Source organism: Lepeophtheirus salmonis, chromosome 3 (assembly GCF_016086655.4).
Source record: "Lepeophtheirus salmonis chromosome 3, UVic_Lsal_1.4, whole genome shotgun sequence".
NCBI classification, from domain to species: domain Eukaryota; kingdom Metazoa; phylum Arthropoda; class Copepoda; order Siphonostomatoida; family Caligidae; genus Lepeophtheirus; species Lepeophtheirus salmonis.
Window position 1 is genome coordinate 44155605 of NC_052133.2, and position 22487 is coordinate 44178091.

Sequence of the window (22487 nt, forward strand, 5' to 3'; positions counted from 1 at the left end):
GCTAAAAAAATTTCAAATAATACATTTCTTGGGAAGAAATTTAAACAAGTTCATAGCTGTTTACAAAAAGTTTCCAAAACTATATTTTTTGAGGGAAAAAAATCACATATTTACAAGTTTTTTAAAAAATTTCAAAAATCCAGAGCTATTTACAAAAAAAATTTCGAAAATTAATTTTGATTTATTTAATTTTTGGAGAATAAAATTTTACCCCTATTTGTACGAAATATTTTTTAATCCTGAGCAAAAAAAAATGTAATAAAAATTCCTTAATTTGGGGAGGGGCTAAAGCCCCTCCATCCAATACCCCTGGAGAGGACCCCGGATAATGAATTTTGGCTACTTAAGTGAAATTTGCAGGCACCGAATGGGTTAACCAGAATGATTTGTTGATTTAAATTTACGATGATTCGTCAAAGAATAAAAATATAATCCATTTCCAATTTTGAGTTAATTCTTTATGATTGCTTTTATGTCTACGGGCCACGTATCATTAGTGTGTGTGTATAGTTTATTATCTCTAGGGCACACTCATTGAAGGATACAACAGATAATGTTTCCACAGTTCTTACAAAAAAAATACATTTCCTGTTTACTTTTTCTCTGTTCCAAAATTAGCTCCATATATTTTTTTTGCAGATATGATTCTTAATTGTAGATGTCCATTTTTTTTTTTTTCTCAGGTAAATATCCATTCACCTGGCTATTTGACAGAAGATATTTCCGCTCTCTAAATGTCAATAATAATCATGGTGAGTCGTAAATGCAGGTAAAAACCCTCATATATCTCTCATTTGTATATTGATAATATCTTTTCAATGGTGTTGCAATTTAGTAAATTTATCTATTAACATATTGCGTACCCTAAACTGTCGCGTTTTCCTGTTAATTTTGTCCCCCTCATGCACCAAGACACTTTTTTCTGTATAAAATCTAACCTTTGTAAGGCTTGAAGTCTCTCAAGTCATTTTTGGCCAAGTACAAAGTCTGGTGTCAGTCCATATTTATTCGGTCCAGGCCAGTTTTAGGACTTTGCCTAAGACTTGACACCTGCAATTTGTTTCTAACACCCTTCAGGGAATCAACATTGTGGTAGGGGACATTGTAGGCCTTGCTCTACACGTAGCCTCATATTCCATAGTTCAGTTGTGAACAGTCCGCTGATGAGGGAGGCAAAAAGCTTGTGGGACAGAAATCGGGGAGGTTTTCCTTACACCAGGCTTGAGTTGTTACGTCCAGATGCTGAGACTTGTTGCCTACAGTAATTCTCTTTGGGGTAGTTGGCATCCAACCAGGGCTTCACAACATCTTACACCCGAGTGACTGGCACAGATAAGATCTGACTGCAGGCATCTACATACGAACTGCTTACATCATCAAGAAGTCCATAACAGTCCCATCCAGTCAAGAAGAACCAAAACTTCATCAGCAACAATATGTTCTCCATGAGACCATTCTCCACCCCTGACATCTACCCGCTGGAGTTTGCAGTTTGAAGCGTATTGGAGAAGAATTTTTGGTGCGTATCTTCCTAAAATTTGGATCTACTCCGAGCTGCCATCATGACAGACGGCCTTCATCGTCAAGAGCTTCCAATCTGTTCACGAGCGTGTTTAGGCTGTTATTGCTTGTTAAGATGGACATAGTCGATAAAAAATATTGCTAAATATAGTATTTGAACATAATCCAAATTTACCTTTTGAGTAGATTTTTCTTGGTTTCATAAATTATTTATGGTACATCAAGTTTAGGGTTATCACTCTGCATACAAAGCAAATGTATGTGTGACGTTGATATTTTGTGGAATCTGTTTCACATGTAAATGGAACATGCTTTTTAATAAACGAAGCATACGAAAGAATTTTTATGTGAAAACTTGTTTTATCTCCAACATTATTCCATAGACAAAGACTCTCTTATATGTAAGACTCATTGGAAATCCCCACTCTAAGGGCGAATCCAGTGCACTCACCCCTAACACAACACATCCCCTCAATACCTCTACTCAATCTATAAATAGTAGTATTGATCCTTCTCCTAGGTAAAATCCTTCAAAGTATGGCTCAAAATAGAAGGTCAGGAATTAAACAGTATTCAATATACAACAGACTCGAATATTCATAGGTGGTTATAAATAAAATCCCTGAAGGGTCCAGTGCCTTTTGTAGAGTGTTGATCAAAAAATATAAAGGATTGCGGAAATAAGAACCGCAAATTATAAGGATTTTTTTTTGATATTTTCAGTATCATTTCCGGTCTATTTGTTTGTAAACCAGTTTGTTTTTATGTTTAGTGTCATTGATTGATTTAAAGGTGGGGGCTCCTCAAACCCTGTCCACATTAAATATGTGGCTTGAATGGGAAGAGAGAAAATATGATATATTGATGATGCAACCACGGTCAAAACAGGATTCCAACTTTCATTTTTCATGTTAATTCCCAATGCATTTATTTTATTTATGTATTTAGGAAGGTTCGTGGGTCATTAGGATTTCATCATTGGAATTTGACAAAAAATAAATGAACCCTAGGCGACTTTCCCATTTGTAAAAGATTATAATGTACAAAATAGGATACTGACTCTTAAATATAGGTAATATCCAGTATTATATATGTTGTCAGCAACTTCTGAGTCGTAGGAGGAACAAAAATTGGGTCATTGTTAATGTTGAAACTCGGTCGAGCAAGGAATTTTTTTTTGGTTCGGTCTTAAGTGATTTTTTCTAGACCGATATGGACCGATTTTTCGGTCCACACAACGGTCTCAGACCGTGGACAGATTTTTTTCTGTCTCATAAAATGTAGAACAATTTTTTCGATCTCACTTTATGGACCGATTTCTTTGGGTCTCATATATATTGAGAGACCATTTTTTTTCTAGATCAACTGTCATTCATTTTTTTCAAAAAAAATATCAAGAGTAAACTATAAGTTTTAGAACAAATACTGAAACCATATAAAAGACGGTGGGATCAAAATTAATCCGAGCTATCTCTGTTTAAACTTTGTATAACGTTATTGTACTTTAAAAAAAAAACCACATATGATGTCATGTTATAAAGAATTCATCAGTAAAACCGGTCTAACCCAATTTTTTTAGGACCGAACTAGACTGAATTTTTCCTTTGGACCGAACTAATTCGGTCCAACAAAAAATATAGCGGTCTTGGACAAGTATAGGATTTACAGACTGCTACCAAACTCTAGTAATTGTTATGATGATGGGACGTAGGACGCAAAATATTATTTATCATTTATTAATATAGGTAGCCCAGGCCCCTGTGCTCCCTACGCCGATGTATAACATAGATAAAAAGTATCGTGCACCGTTTTTGGAACTGGGGGGAAGGGGAGGGGGAAGAATACCAATGGCGATTCCATGATTATTTTGGGGTCTTGAGCAAGATTGTAAGTATTATTAATCCCCAATAGTTTCTTAAGCCCCCAAAGTGTTTATCATATACACAACCAAAACAAATTATTAATATAAGTATTACGGTATTCATAATTTTTGTGGCTAATAACCCTCAAATGATGAAAGATAGCAACGCCCCAGGGGCAATCCTAATATTCATTATTTGGGGGGTATTACCCCCAAATTTATATACAAATAAAAAAGGTTTTCTTCTTTTTTAGTTCTATATATACATAAATGATAAAAAAATTTATGGGAGACTTTGGAAACTTTTGTGGAGCTTGATCCCCCCCCCAAGTGGCTAACGACCCCACTGGCAATAACTATAATGAAAATAAATCATTATTTTTTAGCTCCTAAGCGATAATTGTAAATTCTCAAAAAGTGAATAGGCCATGCCCGCCCTGTAAAGCGGTCCCTAGATAATAATATTGTAATTCATTTAGATATGAACGGGGTCAGACCTAAAATTTGCATTGATATACGAGTATTTTCTGTTCTTTTTTATATACAAGCTGATTGAGAGTTGGTAAGTGGACGTAAGAGCTACTTCAAAGCCTATTTTTTTACAAGTGGTTTCTTATTGAATTAATTCCTTTGACAAGCAAACTCCGCTCAGAAACGAATTAAACTTGTATTTCAAGATATGACTGAATGTAAAAACACATATTATTAATTATTATGAAGGCGTTCTCTCCTTAAAGGTAAAGCGTTCAAGGTGTCTATACGCTATTAATATATCAACGAAACCACGACATGTCGTGAATGCATAAGTGTAGTGTAAAATGTCTTTAAAGTGGCCTTGAAGAGAGGTGGATGTGTAAACATTCTACTCAATATGATTTTATATGTGTACGCCATGTATAACCTGGAATATAAACGAATCCTCGTCGTCAAAAGAATTGATAGAGCTAGTTTTATATATAAAATAGACATTATTTTTGATTGTATGGGATTTTTTTATTCAACATCATACATATTACAAAGAGTATAATTTATTTAAAAGATAAACACATAAAAAACATATATTTTTTTTAAATAATATGGATCATAGATGCTTTTGGTTGAAAAAATACAACCAATAGTTAAAACCAGTCACGTGTATAATTGCATCACAATGAGTATCTTTTTTTTCTTTTTCGTTTTTCTTGATATATATTTTTTTTAACAGGAAATTTGCTTTATTTCTATTCCCTAATGATTTGTATTTCTGAAAGGTAAAAATGGTCTTATTTTGATGAGATTATAATAAAAGATTGAAATAATAATAATAATTAAAAAAATATATATATATTGTTGGCTTAGAAGAATCCATCTCCAGTAGGATCATTTAACCAAGGATAGTTATTCGGACATCTAACACATGTGTGAAGGTGGACAGCCTCTCCAGGTAATTCCTTTGTGGAGAGCTTACATCTATTGGGAGAAACACAAGAAGGAATGTACTCAACATCACACTTCTCCTTCCATGAGTCGAAGTTAAGAGCTTCACTTGATTTTTTAGGCTCTTGGATCCATTGGATCACTTGAGTCATGGTTACAAAGTAGACGTCCTTGTGCGACTCAAGAACCTCATCCACCCAGTAAAGGAAGGCATCTAAATAGTCTGGATTGTTCTTCAACCAAGCTGCGTGGAAGAAGAGACCCAGAGGAGCTCTGTTTTGATCATAATGACGGTAAAAGTTATGAGTCAAGAAATTGTAGAATTGATCTCCACTCAAAATGTTGGAACAGGAGTCCACCATGGCACACCCAGCTAAATCCTCATCAACTGTGGGGTCTTCTCTTCTGTCCAATTCATTCATAACCATTTCCCAAACGGCATGAGATCTTGTGGGGCAGTTTTGTAAATCTCCGTGGCATCTGTGGGGCATACGGAAGTACATAGTGTAGGGCCACAATGGAGGGTTTTGGAGAGGGGCGGTGATAGAGGAATCATAAAGGAAAGCCTGCTCTTCCATCATGGTAAATTGATTGTTACCTCCAACTCTAAGATATGGAGCTCTCAAACCAACAACTGAGTTATCTGAGATGTTGGCAAATTTGTCAATGATCAATCTGGAGCCAGCCATTTCTTTAGCCCAGTCATCAGTTGTGGCGTCAGTCCAGAAGTCTTCATCTTCATTGTGGGTGATGGAGTGAGCAGCAATTTCATGTCCAGCGGCGTGCATTTCTTGCACTGAGGAGTAATTGGTATATTTGTGAGAAACGAAGAAGGTGGCCTTAATATTACACCCATTGGGGTTCTTCCTCTTTTTGTCAAAGATTTCCGTGTACAAATCAATGTTATTGTTGTTAATAGCATCATCGAAAGTGACGGTCACCATTTGAGGAATATCTTGGCAGGCAGAACCAGCAGGTCCAACTTCACAAAGTTCTCCAGGTACATGAGTTCCATCTTCGGAGCAGAAACAGTCGGGAAGTTTGCAAATGGTAGTATCACATGGAGGAGCTCTATTGGGATCCGTTTCAATATCTACAATCATCAATAAAGAAAACAAAACATTTAATAACATCAAAATTACCATTTGTGCAAATTAATTACTTACCACAAGCATTTTCATCGGATCCATCATTGCAATCTCTTTCTCCATTGCAAAACAATCCTCTTTCAATGCAATTTCCGTCACCACAGGCCAAAAAGTTTTCTTGGCAAATGGGTTCATCGGTAAATAAAAGAGGTTTGGCCTTCTTCTCCTTGCTTTTTTCTTCGCAGTTATCGACAGAGTTCTTCCAGTCGCAAGTCTGCTTTTCAATATCAAAGGCCAAACCAGCGGGGCATCTGATAGCTTGAAGACCCTGTACGTTAAAATAATGCATACATTTAATACTCAAATTTTGAGTGAAACACACTCAAAAGGACATAGGTCAAGGTCAAATTAAGTGTTTTTATACAAAATGACTTACTGAAGATGTACATTGGATCACATCACGACATTTGTCTTTTCCAGCTTCAAGACGAAACCATTCGCCAGCGCCCTTGTCTTCGCATAATTGTCTTTCAAGCTCCTCTTTCTCAGTATCCTGACAATGCCCTTTAAAATAATAATAATTATAACATCATTAGGATCAATTCAATTCAAATAATGAGTATGGATTCAAACATTTAACATGATGTAGAAATATATTTTTTGACTATTTGTTACCACAAATTCTTCCCGACTTTTGATGCATGTCAATAAAAAAAAATCGATACATTTGGTATTTATGATGTTTGCAAAGATGAAATATCAAAAAATTATATAAAATAAAACAACTTCCGTAAAGTGTCTTTTGCAAACAGCCGTTTCGGCTATTCTATATATTTATTTTTAATTGTTAAAAAATTCCATAAAAAACATCCCCCCTCCCCCAAAAAAAAGTGAAAGTGTTCCTTAATTTTATACCCCAGAAAAATTCATAAAAACTTTTTTACAACTCTTACTTAATTACATGTTCACCCTAAAGGGAGGGGTTTGGAACGTCTTTAAATAACAAAAAACATAATAAAAAGTGATAAAACTCTCTAAATTTGACCTTACTGTGTGCGCCGCTAAAGTTTTCACTTTTAAAAAGAATATATATATATATATATCCTTTTTTAATGACCAAAAACGGTTTGAATTCGACTAAAATTTGAATTATTTTTTAAGAGGCAAAAGTATTTGTGGGAAGGATCTGGATCCAGGAGGGATATGGATCTATATAGAGTCTCTAACCAGCACCATATATATGAACAATCACCATCAAAAACGACAGCAGCAAGTGCACGGTTGACTTACCGATACTAATGACAAAAGCTATCAGACAAGGGAGAACTATTTTACACCATTTCTCCATGATCACTCAGCTCGAAATAAACTTGCGACTCTTGAAAACCAAGAATTGTCTTTTTATATATAGGCGGCAAAAGGGAATGTATTTTCACAGTGCAGAAGGCCGGTTATTGGTTGGTAAGGGAATTGTTTTTACTTGGATCCATATAGGTTATTCACGTAGAAAGAGCACCCGTCACTTTTTGGATGTGTGTGTGTGTTTACGTATGTGAATAGTAGAATAGAAACAAAAACCATGTATTTAGTATACAGTCGGGAAATGTGAATGAATATGTATATATACGACGTTAGTATATCGATATACAGCTTATATCATATATAACAATATGTGGTAGATCCCTTGTTCTTCAAATTCAGTTGCAGATGTATCAATATGTAGCACTCCATATATATGTATAGTAGTGACGTAGTTGAAAATCCCGTGCCGGTACGCATAATTAAGCAAAGGCCTCGGAGTACCATTTAAAATTATAAAAAAATCTTTGAATACCCTCCATCCTTTGATGTCTCAATTATTAATCCACTTAAGGACTCACAAAATTGCAACCCCAACGTCCTGAGGCTCTCCCTGCCCAACGAGCTCCTACAAATATACGCGATATTTGGCTGACTGAAAATAGAAGGAGACGCCACCGTCCTTTGACGTCATGCACTTTCCATAAATAGAGTTTCAATGGAATCCCTTTGTCCTGAGACAACAGTTCATATCTGTTTGGTAATCGCAAAGGGCATGCATATTCTACACACAACAGGAAAAATACAGAAGAGAGAAGTCAAAAGGTAACGTCTGAAGATGATGAAATAGTTACCTCATCTACAACAGCTGCCATTTTGTAATTTGTCAGAATAATCCATTTTCTTGTTCTGTACTAATGATAGATTACTAGATACTAAATCATATGGGTTAAACACTAATATTGGGCCAGTTCAATACATTATGGGCTAACAAAATTGGAAGAGTGCATTTCGAAATGGCCACTGGAGAGTTTGAAATGTTGTGTGCTCTATTCCCTGCTCCCTTACGCCACCGTCCATTATCCTATATTAGATCCGTAGCATGGATCCCTTTGCAGAAACTCCTTTGCGCCACAATCCATTGCATTGTTCTCCTTGCAGAAGATTCCTTATGCTAAGGTCAATTATCACCAAATATTTTGCAGATGAATCATGAATCTTCATAATTTACCATTTATATAATAAGATAATAAATAATAGAATAGACGGAGTACGACTTGCTGTAATGCTAATCAAAGGCTTCAGGTATCTTTGGCAGTGATATGTGGACACATAGAAATAGAGTCATTGTTATTATATAATAATACATTTGGAAGGGAGGAACCGATCTTACTTGAGCAATTCATATCGTCTATTTATCGAGCGATAAAGAGATGATTAATTATTATATAATAATGAACTTAACCATTCATTTGCCTACAAACTTAATTACTCTGACTTTAATTAATATAGATAGTTATAACTTTTGGAATGTATCTGTGATTGCTTGCTATGTTAAGTCTCTTATCACTACAAGTTGCAACTCATTAAGCCTATCAGATCCATCCCACGCTCTTATCTTTATTGTATATCGCAACCTTTCATCCAAAAACACAGAGTCAAAAAAACTCACAATCAGTTGATACTTAGGCAAATATTCCGAGCTATGGGACCATTATTGAATAATAATAATAGGGAACTATTTGTTCATCACAGCTTCACAAGAGCTCATTCGAATTATTCGACCAATCTACGTTCAAAACAGCACTGATAATGAGGAGAGAAGCAGAAACATACACAGCAGACAACAAAATACAGTTTAGAAGAACAGTTTAGGAACAAGAATTTGAAAACAGATGATGAAATAATGTACTTATAACTCCCTAAGTTTATTAATTTGCGAGACAGTAATTATGTTGGGATCTTTAAGAATACGTTAAATATATTATACTTTAACTCCAAATCAATCAAAACTTTATGAAAATGGAATGAACTCATAATATTCAAATCAATGATTGATGTATTAAATAATAAAAAATTCGCTGAAATACTAGTTTCAAAAGGAATTATATGTTAGAGCTATTTAATCCGATTCTGAAATTTTTTGTAGTGGCGCCCTCTACGTTTTTAACATAGCTATGCTAAATTATTTAGACGCCATTTTTGACATGTCAACACTTTAGAGAGAAGGCGATTTGAATAGTACAAATATAGAACGTACACAACAAATATATATTATTTTTTTTCTCAAAACAGTAGTCTCGTATTAACTCGGCTATTTATTAATATTAGCTTGACTGATTCAAGGCTATATACACAGTGGCGAAACGAAACCCACGTGATCAATATTTGTACAAATATAAAGAACAAATCTACTATTTTTTTTTTGTCTGCTAAGGGCGTTAAGTAAAATGAATATTACTTATAACCGAATGAATAACAAGGAGAATTCTTCAGATGGAGAAAAAGTTGTGTAATGAATGACAGAAACTGATGAAGTGACGTCATCTTTGGTATCATAAGAAGCGACATCTTGCGTAGGGAAAATTATTGATAAGATGAGGGATCTACTCAAGCTAACAGACGCGTTTCGCCAGTCTGTTTTAAAGCTTTAGTTACTTGCCTCTCCAACTTTCAGATTCATCTATATTCTGTTTTTCTTTAATACCCCAGGCTCTGAATATTGAGATACTATTTTGGTAGCGTCATAGTTTTAAAGAAAAGGTCTCACCTATTTCAAAATATTATTTATCTTATTAACTCGGCCATTGATTAAAACTAGCTAATTGATTTCAAGCTTTAAAACAAAACTGGAAAAGATCGAATAGTAGCTAAAGTGGATAGTTATATATTTTCCCCATGCCAGATGTCGCTAATTATCATACCAGTACAAGGGACATACGTCACTATATTATTTTCAAGCATGACGTATGCAACTTTTTCTTCTCTCTACAGAATTCACCTTGTTAATTCATTCTAAAGGGTGAGTTCATGAAGGTAATACAGTTAGATATGTACTAAAATACTCCTACATAGACGGCAAAAAAAAGTGTCGCTAGGACCACCCTTACATTGTACAAAGATGAATCACGTGAAGATTTATTATTCAGAAGACATTGACGAATCCTTTTTCCTTTGTTTCCAACTCTACATTATAACTGTCTTAATTATTCTTATTATTATTCGTTTTAGAAAGTTTTATCTTCAATGAACAAAAAAAAATTGCAAAAGATCAGGACCTTGAGAATGCCTAATTAGAAAATTAGGCATAGAGAGGAGTATCATAGTAACATTATATTACAATATCCTACACGTAAGTGAGTAAGTATTCTGTGCTGAAGTTATATAATAATGTAATTGATCATTGTGGTGCATCAACATAAAATAAGGTGGAACATCCCAATATTTTTTTTTACTTCATATCGTATATATACATACACTCCAATATTTCATGGATATATTTAAGTCACTTAAGGGCTTTTTATTCAAATTTCTGGGATGAGTTGAGATACCCAATCATTTAAGCTATAGTTTAAAATCTATATTTGATTTAAGAAAGTTAAATTGACACCGATGTGACACCTTTTAACCACAAAATCTATTAATTGTTCATTCTTTCATTGTGCTGAGGTATTTTGCTAATTTGAGTGTAATTTATGCGGCTCACCCTTTGGGTGAGCCGCAAATAGGTTGTTGATGGAATTACTCGTTGAAGAGTAAATCTAAAGGAGTATATTCCAATATATATTTAGTTCAAATATTTCATAGATATATTAGTGTCAGTTATTGGCTTTGTATTCAAATTTGTGTTATGAGTGAAGATGCCCAATAATTTTAGCTATACATAGATTTAACCATTATTTTTATATGTTACTTTTGGGTCGTTTCAAATATAACATATCAATATTTTATTGTGACACTCAATTTTGGTTACTTTAAGTGCCATTTGCGATGCACCCAAAGGGTTAATAAGCACAATTGGTCCATAGAAAACAGTTGTGGAAGAGCAGTTATGTACTCCACACTCAATTTAGAGAATAATCACACTGGCTTGCTTTTGTGTTGATCGGCCATATTAACGCTGTGTGTATGTATTTATTATTATTATTATTTGAGGTCGAAGAACTTGTAAATCTTTTTCACTTTGACTATCATTTCATTTAAAAGAAATCCTTGAACCTCTCTCACCTATCAAGCTGCTAGAGTCAATAATTGAAGTTGTTTGAACCTTAGGAGGTACAATGTATGTACCTCCATTTAAATACGTAGTTTTCTCTTAATGAAATCAGTATGATGTACCAACATAAATTCACCTCCTACCTCAAACTCCACAACAAGAACACGGGCAGTGGATATGAACGAAACATAAGTTATTTATAAAACGTACAAAATAACAAAACATATATATACAAGGTGGTCCATTGAAATCTGAACACTTACTATTTCAATAATTAATGAAGGAATAGTGGTTGAAATTATTGGATATTTCCATATATTAAAGCATAAGCAATTACTTATTAAACAAAACAAACCTGAACTCTCTAGCTTAGGTATAAGTTGAAAAAATGACACTTGTACGTGATCCATGAATTTCAATTCGTACGATCCAAGCAGTTGGGCGTATCTGGGATAACTGTCTACGCCGTTAACAATTCCAAAACGTTGGGGAGGAATAAGGGCTCTGTCAAAAAGTCTAAACTGGCTGGGCTGGAATTAGTTTTAAAAAAATAGACCAGGGCAATCCCCTCAAGGCCATGAGGGTCATGAAGAGATCACAGGGTTTCACACCAAACTGTCCAATGATCTATTAAAAAACTGTGTGGAAAGAGCCTTGTGAGGGTGGAGAAGCCACTTTTTTGGGACCAGCAATGAAAGAAACCCATCTCCTCCGTAGCAAGACTCTGTTGAATAGTCTTTTGAACTCTTTTTTTACACTCCCCCCGCCTTCTACAGCCCTGATGCCAACACCCTCGACTACACCTCTTGGGTGCTGTTCAGACTTGCAACATTTACTGCAGATACTACAAACGACGCTTACCGCTATATAAAAACCAAAGGTCCATCAGCTCTTGCCAAAGAAAAGAGACTACTTCCTCTAGATATATATAAAGCTGAAAAAGAGGAATTTAATCACAAGTTCGAGTTGGGAATTGTATGCCCGTTCTCTAATCCTTATCCGTCCCTTCCTCACATAGTACCTTAGAAGAATGGTGATTGAAACCCCTGTAGAAATGATCGAGTCCTGAAATCGTCCACAATTCTAGACCGATATCCAATCCCACATATTCCGGATTTTACTGCAAATATCCAAGGATCATCAATATTTTGTAAAATTGACTTGATTCTTACATATCCCCACATCCCTTACTAGAAGAATATATTATCAGGACTGTAATTACTACAGCATTTGGTATTTTAAAGTTTATCAGAATGCCATTTGAACTCCGCAGCGCAGCTCAAACATTTCAAAGATTAATTGATCAAGTTTGGTTTGGACTTGAATTTTATTATGTTAATTTGGACGATATTATAGTTGCAAACTATTCAGAAGAACAATATGAAGAGGATCTTAAGAAACTTTTTCAACGTCTACAACAATTCGGCTTAACAACTAACCTAGACAAAATATGTGAAAATGGGAAAACGTCATTTACCTTCCTCAGATATGTAATTGATTGCAATGGGATCAAGCCCGTTATGGACATGGTTCAAGCGATTCTTGATTTTCCTCGTCCTTCATCACTACGAAAACTGCATCAGTTTATTGGAATGATAACATACTATCATCGTTTTCTCACAAGTTGTGCTACATTTTTGGATCCTCTGTATCATATGATGGGATATAAGAAAGGAAATTTCTAACTTGGTCCACTGACGCTGATTCGTCTTTTGTTTGGCAATAAATGCCATTGCGAATCATATTTTGTTAGTACATCCTAAACCTTCTACCCCCATTAATAGCATTGTCGATGCATCATATATCGCAGTTGGTGCAGTGATGCATCAAACTCCAAAATGGATTTCAACCACTTCCATTTTTTTCCAAGGATCTTAGTTTAAGATCAGTTGAAGTAAGATATAACACAATTAGTAGAGAATTGTTCGCTATATTCTCTTTCAATCAAACACTTTTGTGGATTTGTTTAGGGCAGCAATTTCATGTGTTAACAGATCACCAACAGTTCACATTTGCAATCAAGTCAAACGTCTGATAGGAATTTACTGCATGTAATTCACAAGCGACGTTAAACACGTCCAATGTGAAGGAAGCAAGGTAGTTAGTGCACTTTTGAGGTCGTCACTTACTGCTGTTACCAAAGTGGATTTAGAAACCAGACAAATTTAGAAGAGAAGAATGAAGAACTTCAGGCACACAGATCTAATTAGTCACATATCGTTTTGTTTGGCCTGCCATGAAAAATACATCTGACAATGGTGCAAAGAATGTTACAATGCCAAAAATCAAAGATGGTACGCCACGTCAAGTAATCCATTAGACGATTTCTCCAAACGTATGCAAAATTTGAGAAGATACATGTAGGTACGTTCACTATAATTCAGGAAATTAAATACCTGTGAACAATAGTGGATCGGTTTACTCGGTGGGTAGAAGCTCTTCCAATGGTATGGGGGGGATTATAGGGTTAAAGTAACTCGTAGTTTTAGAGGCTCCTAGTAACAAAGTTAATATAGAGTTTGATGCCTCTACGTGCTTTGTCTAGAAAGGCGAGCAAGTTTATGGATGCATATATTTCTGGCTAGACTCAATCTGCGGTTAGGGGAAATAACTTACCCTTACAAACTAAATCTATTTTTTTTTTGGCTTTTATAAAATCGATTTATGATACATAGGTTGGTGAAATTTGTAATGGTCAAGTAGGAGCCTAAAAAAAGTAATCAGGGCTTACCTTAGCCTATGCCTGTGACTAGCTTACATGTGAAACAGTACCAAAGACCTTTCTTGGGGATAGTATGGGCGCTGTAGTTTTCAATTAAAGATCACGACATATCACGGACGACAATTCGAATCTCATCAATTCAAAAAGCTTAACTGTCTAATACGGTGTCTGCACTTCAAGACGACAGCTTACCATCTTGTAGCGAATAGCATGATGGAGCGACTTCATCGCCAACTTAAGGCATTTCTTCATTCATCTGCAAGTAATTGACTCGAATCTCTCCTGCACGTCTTATTGGACATCCACTTTACACTTAAAGCAAAAGAATAAATCTGCTACTCAACATGCCAACTTGTTTATAGTACATCCTTAAATCTTCATGTACAATTTTTCCGAGAAACGTCTTCAAACACTGTTTCTGACATTTCAATTTTTGTGGATCTTTTACAGTTTACCACGTCATCGTTAGCTCTTACTAACACAAGACAACAGTTCCATTCCCCGTGAATTAACAATTGCCTCATATGTTTTTAGTAGATCTCAATCTTTTACCACGGCTCTGGACTCACCTATCTAGCCATGTACATATGTTCAAGGTGATTGAATGCACCAACAAAACTTTTAAGACAATCAAAGATGGAAAGCAGGAAACCATCAGCATCGATCGTGTCAAACAAGCATTCATGACATTAGAGCTTATGGCCAACGACCAATTCAAAGACCCCAGGAAAACCAATATCGTCTGGCAAGGTGATTGAATGTCGAGTCAAGTTCCCCTTTAGACTTAAAGATTAATCGTGCAGCACACTAGGGGGGTGGGGGATATTGTAGCGAATACGAATCAAGCCGGCACATCACTTAATTAGATTGTTGTTTTAGTTTATATTAATATACATACTATACCAATATTTCATAGACATATTTGAATCAACTATATGCATTGTATTCAAATTAATGTGATGAGTCTAGATACCCAAGAGTTTTATCTATAGTTTAGAACCTTCATTTGATTTAGGATACCTATATTGGCCACGATATGGCTCCTTTCAAATAAAATCTTTCAAATTCTCATTCGTTTATTGTCAAGATCAAGTGCTACTTTAAGTGCAATTCGCGGCACATCTAAAGAGTTCATAAGAATATTTTTTGATAAAAATTAATGATAACTGGTCGAAGAAAACGAATGTAATCCATAGTCAATTTCGAAGAAAAATAATTATAGCTTATTTTTGTGTTGACGGGCAACATAAGCATAATAAACCTTGCTTAAATTAAACCAATTTCATTCTCTTTTAAATTTAATTGTGATACGCCTATTTCATAAATAGTTATAAGCCTGTAAATCTTTTTATTAATGCGTAGCCCTGTGGTATTTTTGTATATGATGCGGTGCCCCACTCTCCGAATTATTTATATAATTCAAAGTAATAATGATTTATTATCGATGTACTCTTCAGTGGAACCCTTGACGATGTACCGTGAAGCATAAGGGCATCAAGGAGACTCCATATAAAGGAGAGGTCGTCGGGTAACTTTTTTTAAGAATTAACCTAAAAGAACTATTAGTAAAATTAATTTACCCCAATCTAGTGCAAAGGCGTCTGCAGGATTATATTTTAGGGGCTCAAAGTTGATATTTTTACTACATAAAATAGAACTATTATCCTATAGAACCTTTTAAGTTCTTTTAAGCTCTTTTTGACACTTACAGCGCTGCAGGGGCTTGGTTTTGGAGTTTGTTTGTTTTTTTGAAAATTTATACCTAGTCACAAAAATTCACAGCTGTTCACAAAAATTAAATTTTTTGGTAAAAATTTTTAAAAATCCTTAACTATTGCCAAAAAATGAAATTTTTAGCCCTAATTTCGAGTGAAATTTTTTCAACCTGACCAAAAAAATTCAAAGTAAAAAGCAAAAATGTTTTCCTTTTTTTTTAGGGGAGCTAAACCCCCTGGGAACGCTCCTGTAGTGGTATGTTGTTAACTCATTTAACACTAGAAAATAGTACCCCCAAAATTTTATAAATTTCCCTATTTAAGGTTATTTAACCCTGTACCCCAACCACTGATATAAAGTATAGCAGTCGCGTCTATTTGGGTAGGGGCTAGGTTTTTTTTTTGAAATTTTTGCTTTCCTGCATAATTTGGCCAAATGACCTTTTATTTAGAAAATATATAATTTCCATGTAAAAAATTTTTAACCTTACGAAAAAAAATCTAGTAAAACGGATAAAATCTTTTTTTTTTGGGGGGGGGTGATGCCCCATTATAGATAATCATAACGGTCGTCATTTTTGCCTATATATCTGGTAAATATGAAGCTATAAGCACAGTTACTTCATAATTTAAGGGCTAGCATCTCTTTGTATTGTATGATTTTGAATATTCAAACAGTTACAATCACAAGTCATACTCATTCATTCAAAATACAATTATTGAGTCGGCATCGTTTTATTTAGAGAAAATTGAGATTTATATTGGGACTTTGTTTTCAAAAACAAACAAATCTTATCTATTCTGTGTTAATGGCATCAATAATAAAAAGTGTATTTTTAGCATATCGACAACAACAAAACCAAATTTTGAAAAAAATAAGATCTCATTTGTTATACTTTTAAACATGAACTTATTTATAGATCCATTTATCAAAAAATATGTTCCTCAAATTCAAAAACTATGTACAAGGGGATCTAGAAATAGAGTCCTATCAATAAAGTTAAATTATACAAAAATTTGAATATGTATAAATACTTTTTACAGGTTTAATATTTTCCTACAGTTAAACAATATCTTATTTTATGTGCGTTTCCTTGTTCAATACATCTCGGCGAGAACGGCTTGTCACTAACTTGCAGCAAGTACGCGCAACGTCTTCCGGAATATGTTGCCCACGCAGCCTCCTACATTGAAAAGTCCAGATGGTTAAGATCAGGGGATGAATGGACTTTTGGTCCCAAAAGATTTCAAAATGATATTTGGATTATTTTTTTATATTCCTTTAATTGGTACGATAAAGTTGTACTGATTATGTATATTTAAACATTATATGTCTCTATCTGACCTAGGAATCTTATTTGAAGTCCATATAAACATAATATATTTCCTTCTCTAGGAACAACCGGGCTACCATTGAGTTCAAGAGAATTATTTATCCCGATCCTGTTATCCTTTAAGTTACGCTGTTCCATCACCATTCTTGCAATTTGTTTGCAGTGCGGAATCTGGTCTCATCCTGCTGTTGCAATATTTCTAACTTAGGAGACAAAATTTCTACACACAATACCCTTAATTGAATGAGGTTACAGTTAGAGGGGCTTCAATTATGAACTAGTCAACTAGTGATGGGACGATTAATCGAAGTCAGAATAGGGGATCGGAGTTAGGGTGTTTTTTCTGGAATATGGATCGGCATCGGGAAGATAATGTTTAATACCACAAATATTTTGTGGTATTTAATTATTTATTACTTCTTTTAGTAATAATGGGGGGAAAAAATAGTCTCTCTCCTCCAAAAAAAAAAATCTTTATGGAAGTTTTGGTTCATACTAGAAAACTAGAAAATATAAATTAAATTTTTTTTACAAAAATTTAATTTTTCAAAGTTTATTTCCCAAATTAAATTTTCTGTGAATAACTATATATTGAAATTGTTACATTTTTTCTATAAAAAATGTAGTATTTGAATTCGTTTTTAAAAAAAATATTACATCAGAAATTTAATTTTCAAAAAAAATTAATTAAGGAGTAAATGAATAGTTGTTGTTTTTTTTCAAAAAATGTAATATTTTCCAAATATTTTAATTCTTCAAATTTTTTTCTAACAAATTCCAAAATCCAAGCGCCCCCCTCACCCTAAAGTATAATCCAGTGGTCGCCCCTGACAGCAAAATGCTATTTTCTAACTATTATTTAATTGATTAAACATTGGAATCGTTCATTTTTAAAAGAATCTCATGGATTTTTTTTTGCTGTCATCTTCCTATCACTATTATGAGTAGAATTTACCTTCAGATATAAACAAACATTCTATAATTAATTTGAATGCTTAAACAGGATTTTTTTAAAGGGATCTTTCACTTATCATCGATAGACATAATGTGATACATTTAATTTGCAACTGATTCTGTCTATTTCCTAGTATAGGGATTTAGTTCAAAAAGTAGAAACTGGTCCAAGACGGCTCTATTTTTTTTGGACTGAATGATGATATATTCGGTATTGATTTTAATAAACATTTGATTGTGTTAATTAAGATTTAAACATGGCTTTATCTCACCAAATCTATAACAGGGGCGTCTGGAAAATTATGTATACATATTTTTATATTTGTTCGCGCACTTTTGGACGCTGGCAAGAAACTAACGTGGGAGAAGTTGTTACCATTGGTCCAGACCAAACTACACGCACATGAACGTGGTGTTCCAGCAGGATGGTGCGCCTGCACACACGTCCAAAAAGGCCCAAAAGGGGTTGGAGGACAACTTGCCTTTCTGGCCAAAGAAAATGTGGCTCTCTACTCACCAGATACCAACCCATTGGACTTCACTTTTTGGATTATATTCAGTCCAAGGCCATGTCTGAGAACTCAATCCGCAATGGATGCAAGGCCTTCCGTGGCTGTCTGGAATCCATCATTGTTGCCAAGGGGGCTACATCGACGATTAGGGTAGCCAAAACATTATACAGGTGTGCGCGTCTAAAACTGAGCACACCCTTAAATTTTACGCCATGCACATATTCGTGATTTTATTGAGTTGAAACCGATTTATACTTCGAGGCAAGGGTCTTGATTAAATATAAACAAAACTCCAGCAAAATCTAAAAAGCAACAGTGAAACAACAGCTGATAATATGGAGAGACGTCGAGTTGCAATTTTGGAACTTTCCGCGCAGGAAAAAACTCCCACTGAAATTGCCAAGGTTCTGAAGTGTAGCCGCACCACCGTTTACAGCGTGGTAGCCAAAGGGACTCCTGAGGTGACCACAAGATCTAAGTCAAGGCCTTGAAGGTCGGACGAAATGGTTGCTGCCGTGAAAAAGTCTGTCGAGGACAAGAGAGACAAGGTCACCGTCAGCAGCCTCTCCAGGGAGTTCAATGTCAGCAGAAGGACCATGGACCGGCTAGTTAGGAAAGATCTTGGTATGAAGGTATACAAGAGAATCCCTCGCCAAGCCCACAAGCCGTAAGATTTAAAGGAGTGTTCAGTTTTAGACGCGCACACCTGTATTAGTTATTTTTATTTTATTGACATACCTTATTAGAGTTGTTTGCTGAAATACATCTTGATAAAGTTATAGATTGAAAGTGTAAAGATTTTTTCACCGCAAACGGTACGTTGAATAAACAGACAAATATGATAGGTGATTTTTAAGTAAAATCTGTGACTTTATTTCTGTAATCCCAAAACTTATTTTATTTTAATACAAGCGTTCGCCCCAGGCGATTCCTAGACAAAGAAATATACTTTATGGATATGGACTTAAAAGAAGATTCCTAGGTCAGATGACAGTAATTGTAATACTGTAATATTGACTGATACTTAATCAGTGCAACTCCATCGAACCAATTAAAGGAAGATTAAAAAAAAAGTACCTCTATACTAGTCTAAAAATCATACAATATTTGCAGTGTTCTGAGATTGTAAAATTTTCACATGGTTAGTAAAAAAAGAAATTGACTAGCCTTGTTTGTTAGTTGATAATTTTAAATTTTGTATATATTTACAACCTCATTTATAGACAATTCATTTACTTAGCTAAAAGGTTATCAAATAAGACTTATAATTAAGAGATGTCTATATTAATCAAGCAAAGTTTTTTTGTATGAATGTATAAGAACAAGTCAACGGGTGCACTCGATATAGAGCTCTATGACGTAAATAATAAACATATTTTGATCTAATAAATAACAATGTAATCGCATTAATGAAATATTGGAGGCGTGTTCTTATAGCACCGAGTGTTTATACAGTGCCCCCTGATATAAATCTTTTAAACCTTTTAAATATAAGGAAAAAAGTGTAGCCGTATTAATGAAATATGCCGTGTGCATGTATCCAAGAAGCACTTACTTCTAAATTTGATCCTTAAAATTAATAACAAGGAAAAGAGCGAAAAAATGAAGAGCTGAATGATTACCCTTCAAAGATGGGTTTTTTTTTTTTTTTTTTTTAATCCTTTAATTAAGCATAAACATTTGTCGTTCAATATTCAAGCCTGTGTAAACCCATATTCTTTAAAATCATACCTATATACGGCAACAAATTAAACTTGTCCAATATCATAATAGTAAATAGGATTAATTATAGTTCATCAACTATTTTATTCGAGGGTGAAAATATGGATTCTAAATATTCAATAATATTATCCGGAAGATGGATTTTTCTGCTTATAAATTTATATGAAATAAAATAAAATTATGGACGCAAAGTTATATCTATATTTATTACAAAGTAAATGCTGACAATCGGATTGTATATGACCTTAATATGGATCTTAGTCCCCGTTTTTGATGTTGGTCCTTGAAAATGGCCCTTCTAGAAGGCAATATTTGTACTAATATTCAAGGATAAGTATACCTCAGTTGACTAAATAAATGAATTTAGTGCATCTTTTAGTATCGTATATCTACACAAATACTTTATTATTATTCTAATTTATAAAATGAACGTAAAAAAGGATATAGAGGAGTGGAAAAAGTGGTCCAACCTGTAAGTTGCCCACGGAGGCTTGAGTAGAGGGGATATTACAAAAAATGTCCTTCTATTATTTGATTAAGATTCGGTCAATTTTTTTTCCTATTTGGCTTGGAAATCCGGATATCGTTTTAGGCGGTACTACACAATGTAAAAAGTCTGAGAACCATTGACCTAGTGGAGTTTAATTTCATAATATTATTTTGACTATTTAGTGATCACATATTGGTGGTCGTGAACATAAAAATATATTTTTTTTAAATCATGAAAAGAAATAAATATGAATTCATTTTTTTGTGCATAAAACCCAGTATTTTATAGATATATATTTGAGTCTATTATAGGCTTACTATTCAAATTTGTGGGATGAGTTATGATAGGAAATAATTTGAACTATAGTTTAAAATCTTTATTTGATTTAAGAGTCTTAGAGCCCTCATTATTTCATTCTGACGATCAATTTTAAATAATATAAGTAAAATTTGCAGTTCACCCAAAAAGTGCATAATAGTAAGTTATTGATGGAAATTGATGATAATCCGATGCAGAATACATTTGAAAGATAAAATAACTAAAGTTATTTTTTATAACTCCGATTTGATCCCTTTCAACCATAAAATAACTCAAATTCTTACTTTTACCCTGCGATGATGAATTTTGATAATTTTAAATGCAATTTGCGACTCATCCAAAGGGGTACTAAGAATCATTTGTTGATAGAAATTGACGATAATCCATCGAAGAATACAAATAAACTCCAGACTCAATTCTGAGAAAATTCCTTCTAGCTTGCTTTTGTGCTGAAGGGCAATATATTATGTATGTATGAATTTTCGAGTCTACTTTGCGTAAATAATATATTGTTATTAGAATAGATATATTGAGATAATCCATGGTTAAACTTACACATTTCTCCTACATATGTACTCAGGCCTATATATTAGGGTGGTTTGTGTTTCACTTTTTTTCGAATTTCGATTACGGATAGTACGGAAAAGTTGTGTAATGATTAGAAAACAGCCTATTGAAAATTGCATTTTCCTACAAAGCTATCTTTATGTAGAATATTTAGTTCAAAGTTTGAAAGGAGAAATAAGTTATACATTTCGTCAATAAGGATTAAAATACAGGATTAACCATTATTTAGCATCAATTAATTATGATAGACATTATTCTAACTAATTAAAAACAAAGTTTTTTTCTAAAGCTCTTCAATGGAACAAAATGAGAGAATAACGAAAGAAGATTTTTCCTTTCAGAAAATGTAAAAATGTTGTTTTTTGTTCCATAGAACAATTTTAGAAAAAAGCTTTTAAAAAAACTTTTATAGTTGAAAAAAAAGAACATCAAAATTATTTAATACAAAATAACTAAAAATCTATTTTTAGTATCCGTACTCACTAAGTAAGTAATTTTTGCCTCTTTTCATAATTTGATCGAGATGTGCGACCTAAAAATGACTTAGTAGGGCAAAAGTAATTTTGCATAGGTAGTTTTCATATAGTATGAGAACTTTTCTGCCGAACCAATATTGAAATTCGAAAAAAGTTGAAAGTCAAACCGCTCTACTGTATATATGCATGCATATAATACCTAAAGGTATTCTATTTGAAACACACAAATATGAGCCTAATAGGATTTCATAATAATATTTACTTCCTGAAATGCTG

At 33.9% G+C, this 22487-nt stretch overlaps 1 protein-coding gene and 1 long non-coding RNA gene across 2 annotated transcripts; one reads left to right on the forward strand and one right to left on the reverse strand.

Moving 5' to 3' along the window:
• Window positions 1–4353: 4353 nt before the first annotated feature.
• serp (chitin deacetylase-like protein serp) lies at window positions 4354–7449 on the reverse strand. Its single transcript, XM_040709373.2, has 4 exons — window positions 7177–7449; window positions 6323–6450; window positions 5965–6214; window positions 4354–5891 (listed from the first exon to the last, which is right to left on the reverse strand). The coding sequence occupies exons 1-4, from the start codon at window positions 7232–7234 to the stop codon at window positions 4717–4719; spliced, it is 1611 nt and encodes a 536-aa protein (XP_040565307.1). The 5' UTR covers window positions 7235–7449; the 3' UTR covers window positions 4354–4716.
• Window positions 7450–7930: 481 nt separating this feature from the next.
• On the forward strand, window positions 7931–9290 carry LOC121115186 (uncharacterized). Its single transcript, XR_005863428.2, has 2 exons — window positions 7931–8063; window positions 8118–9290. It is a non-coding gene; the product is annotated as an uncharacterized lncRNA (long non-coding RNA).
• The last annotated feature ends 13197 nt before the right edge of the window (window positions 9291–22487 follow it).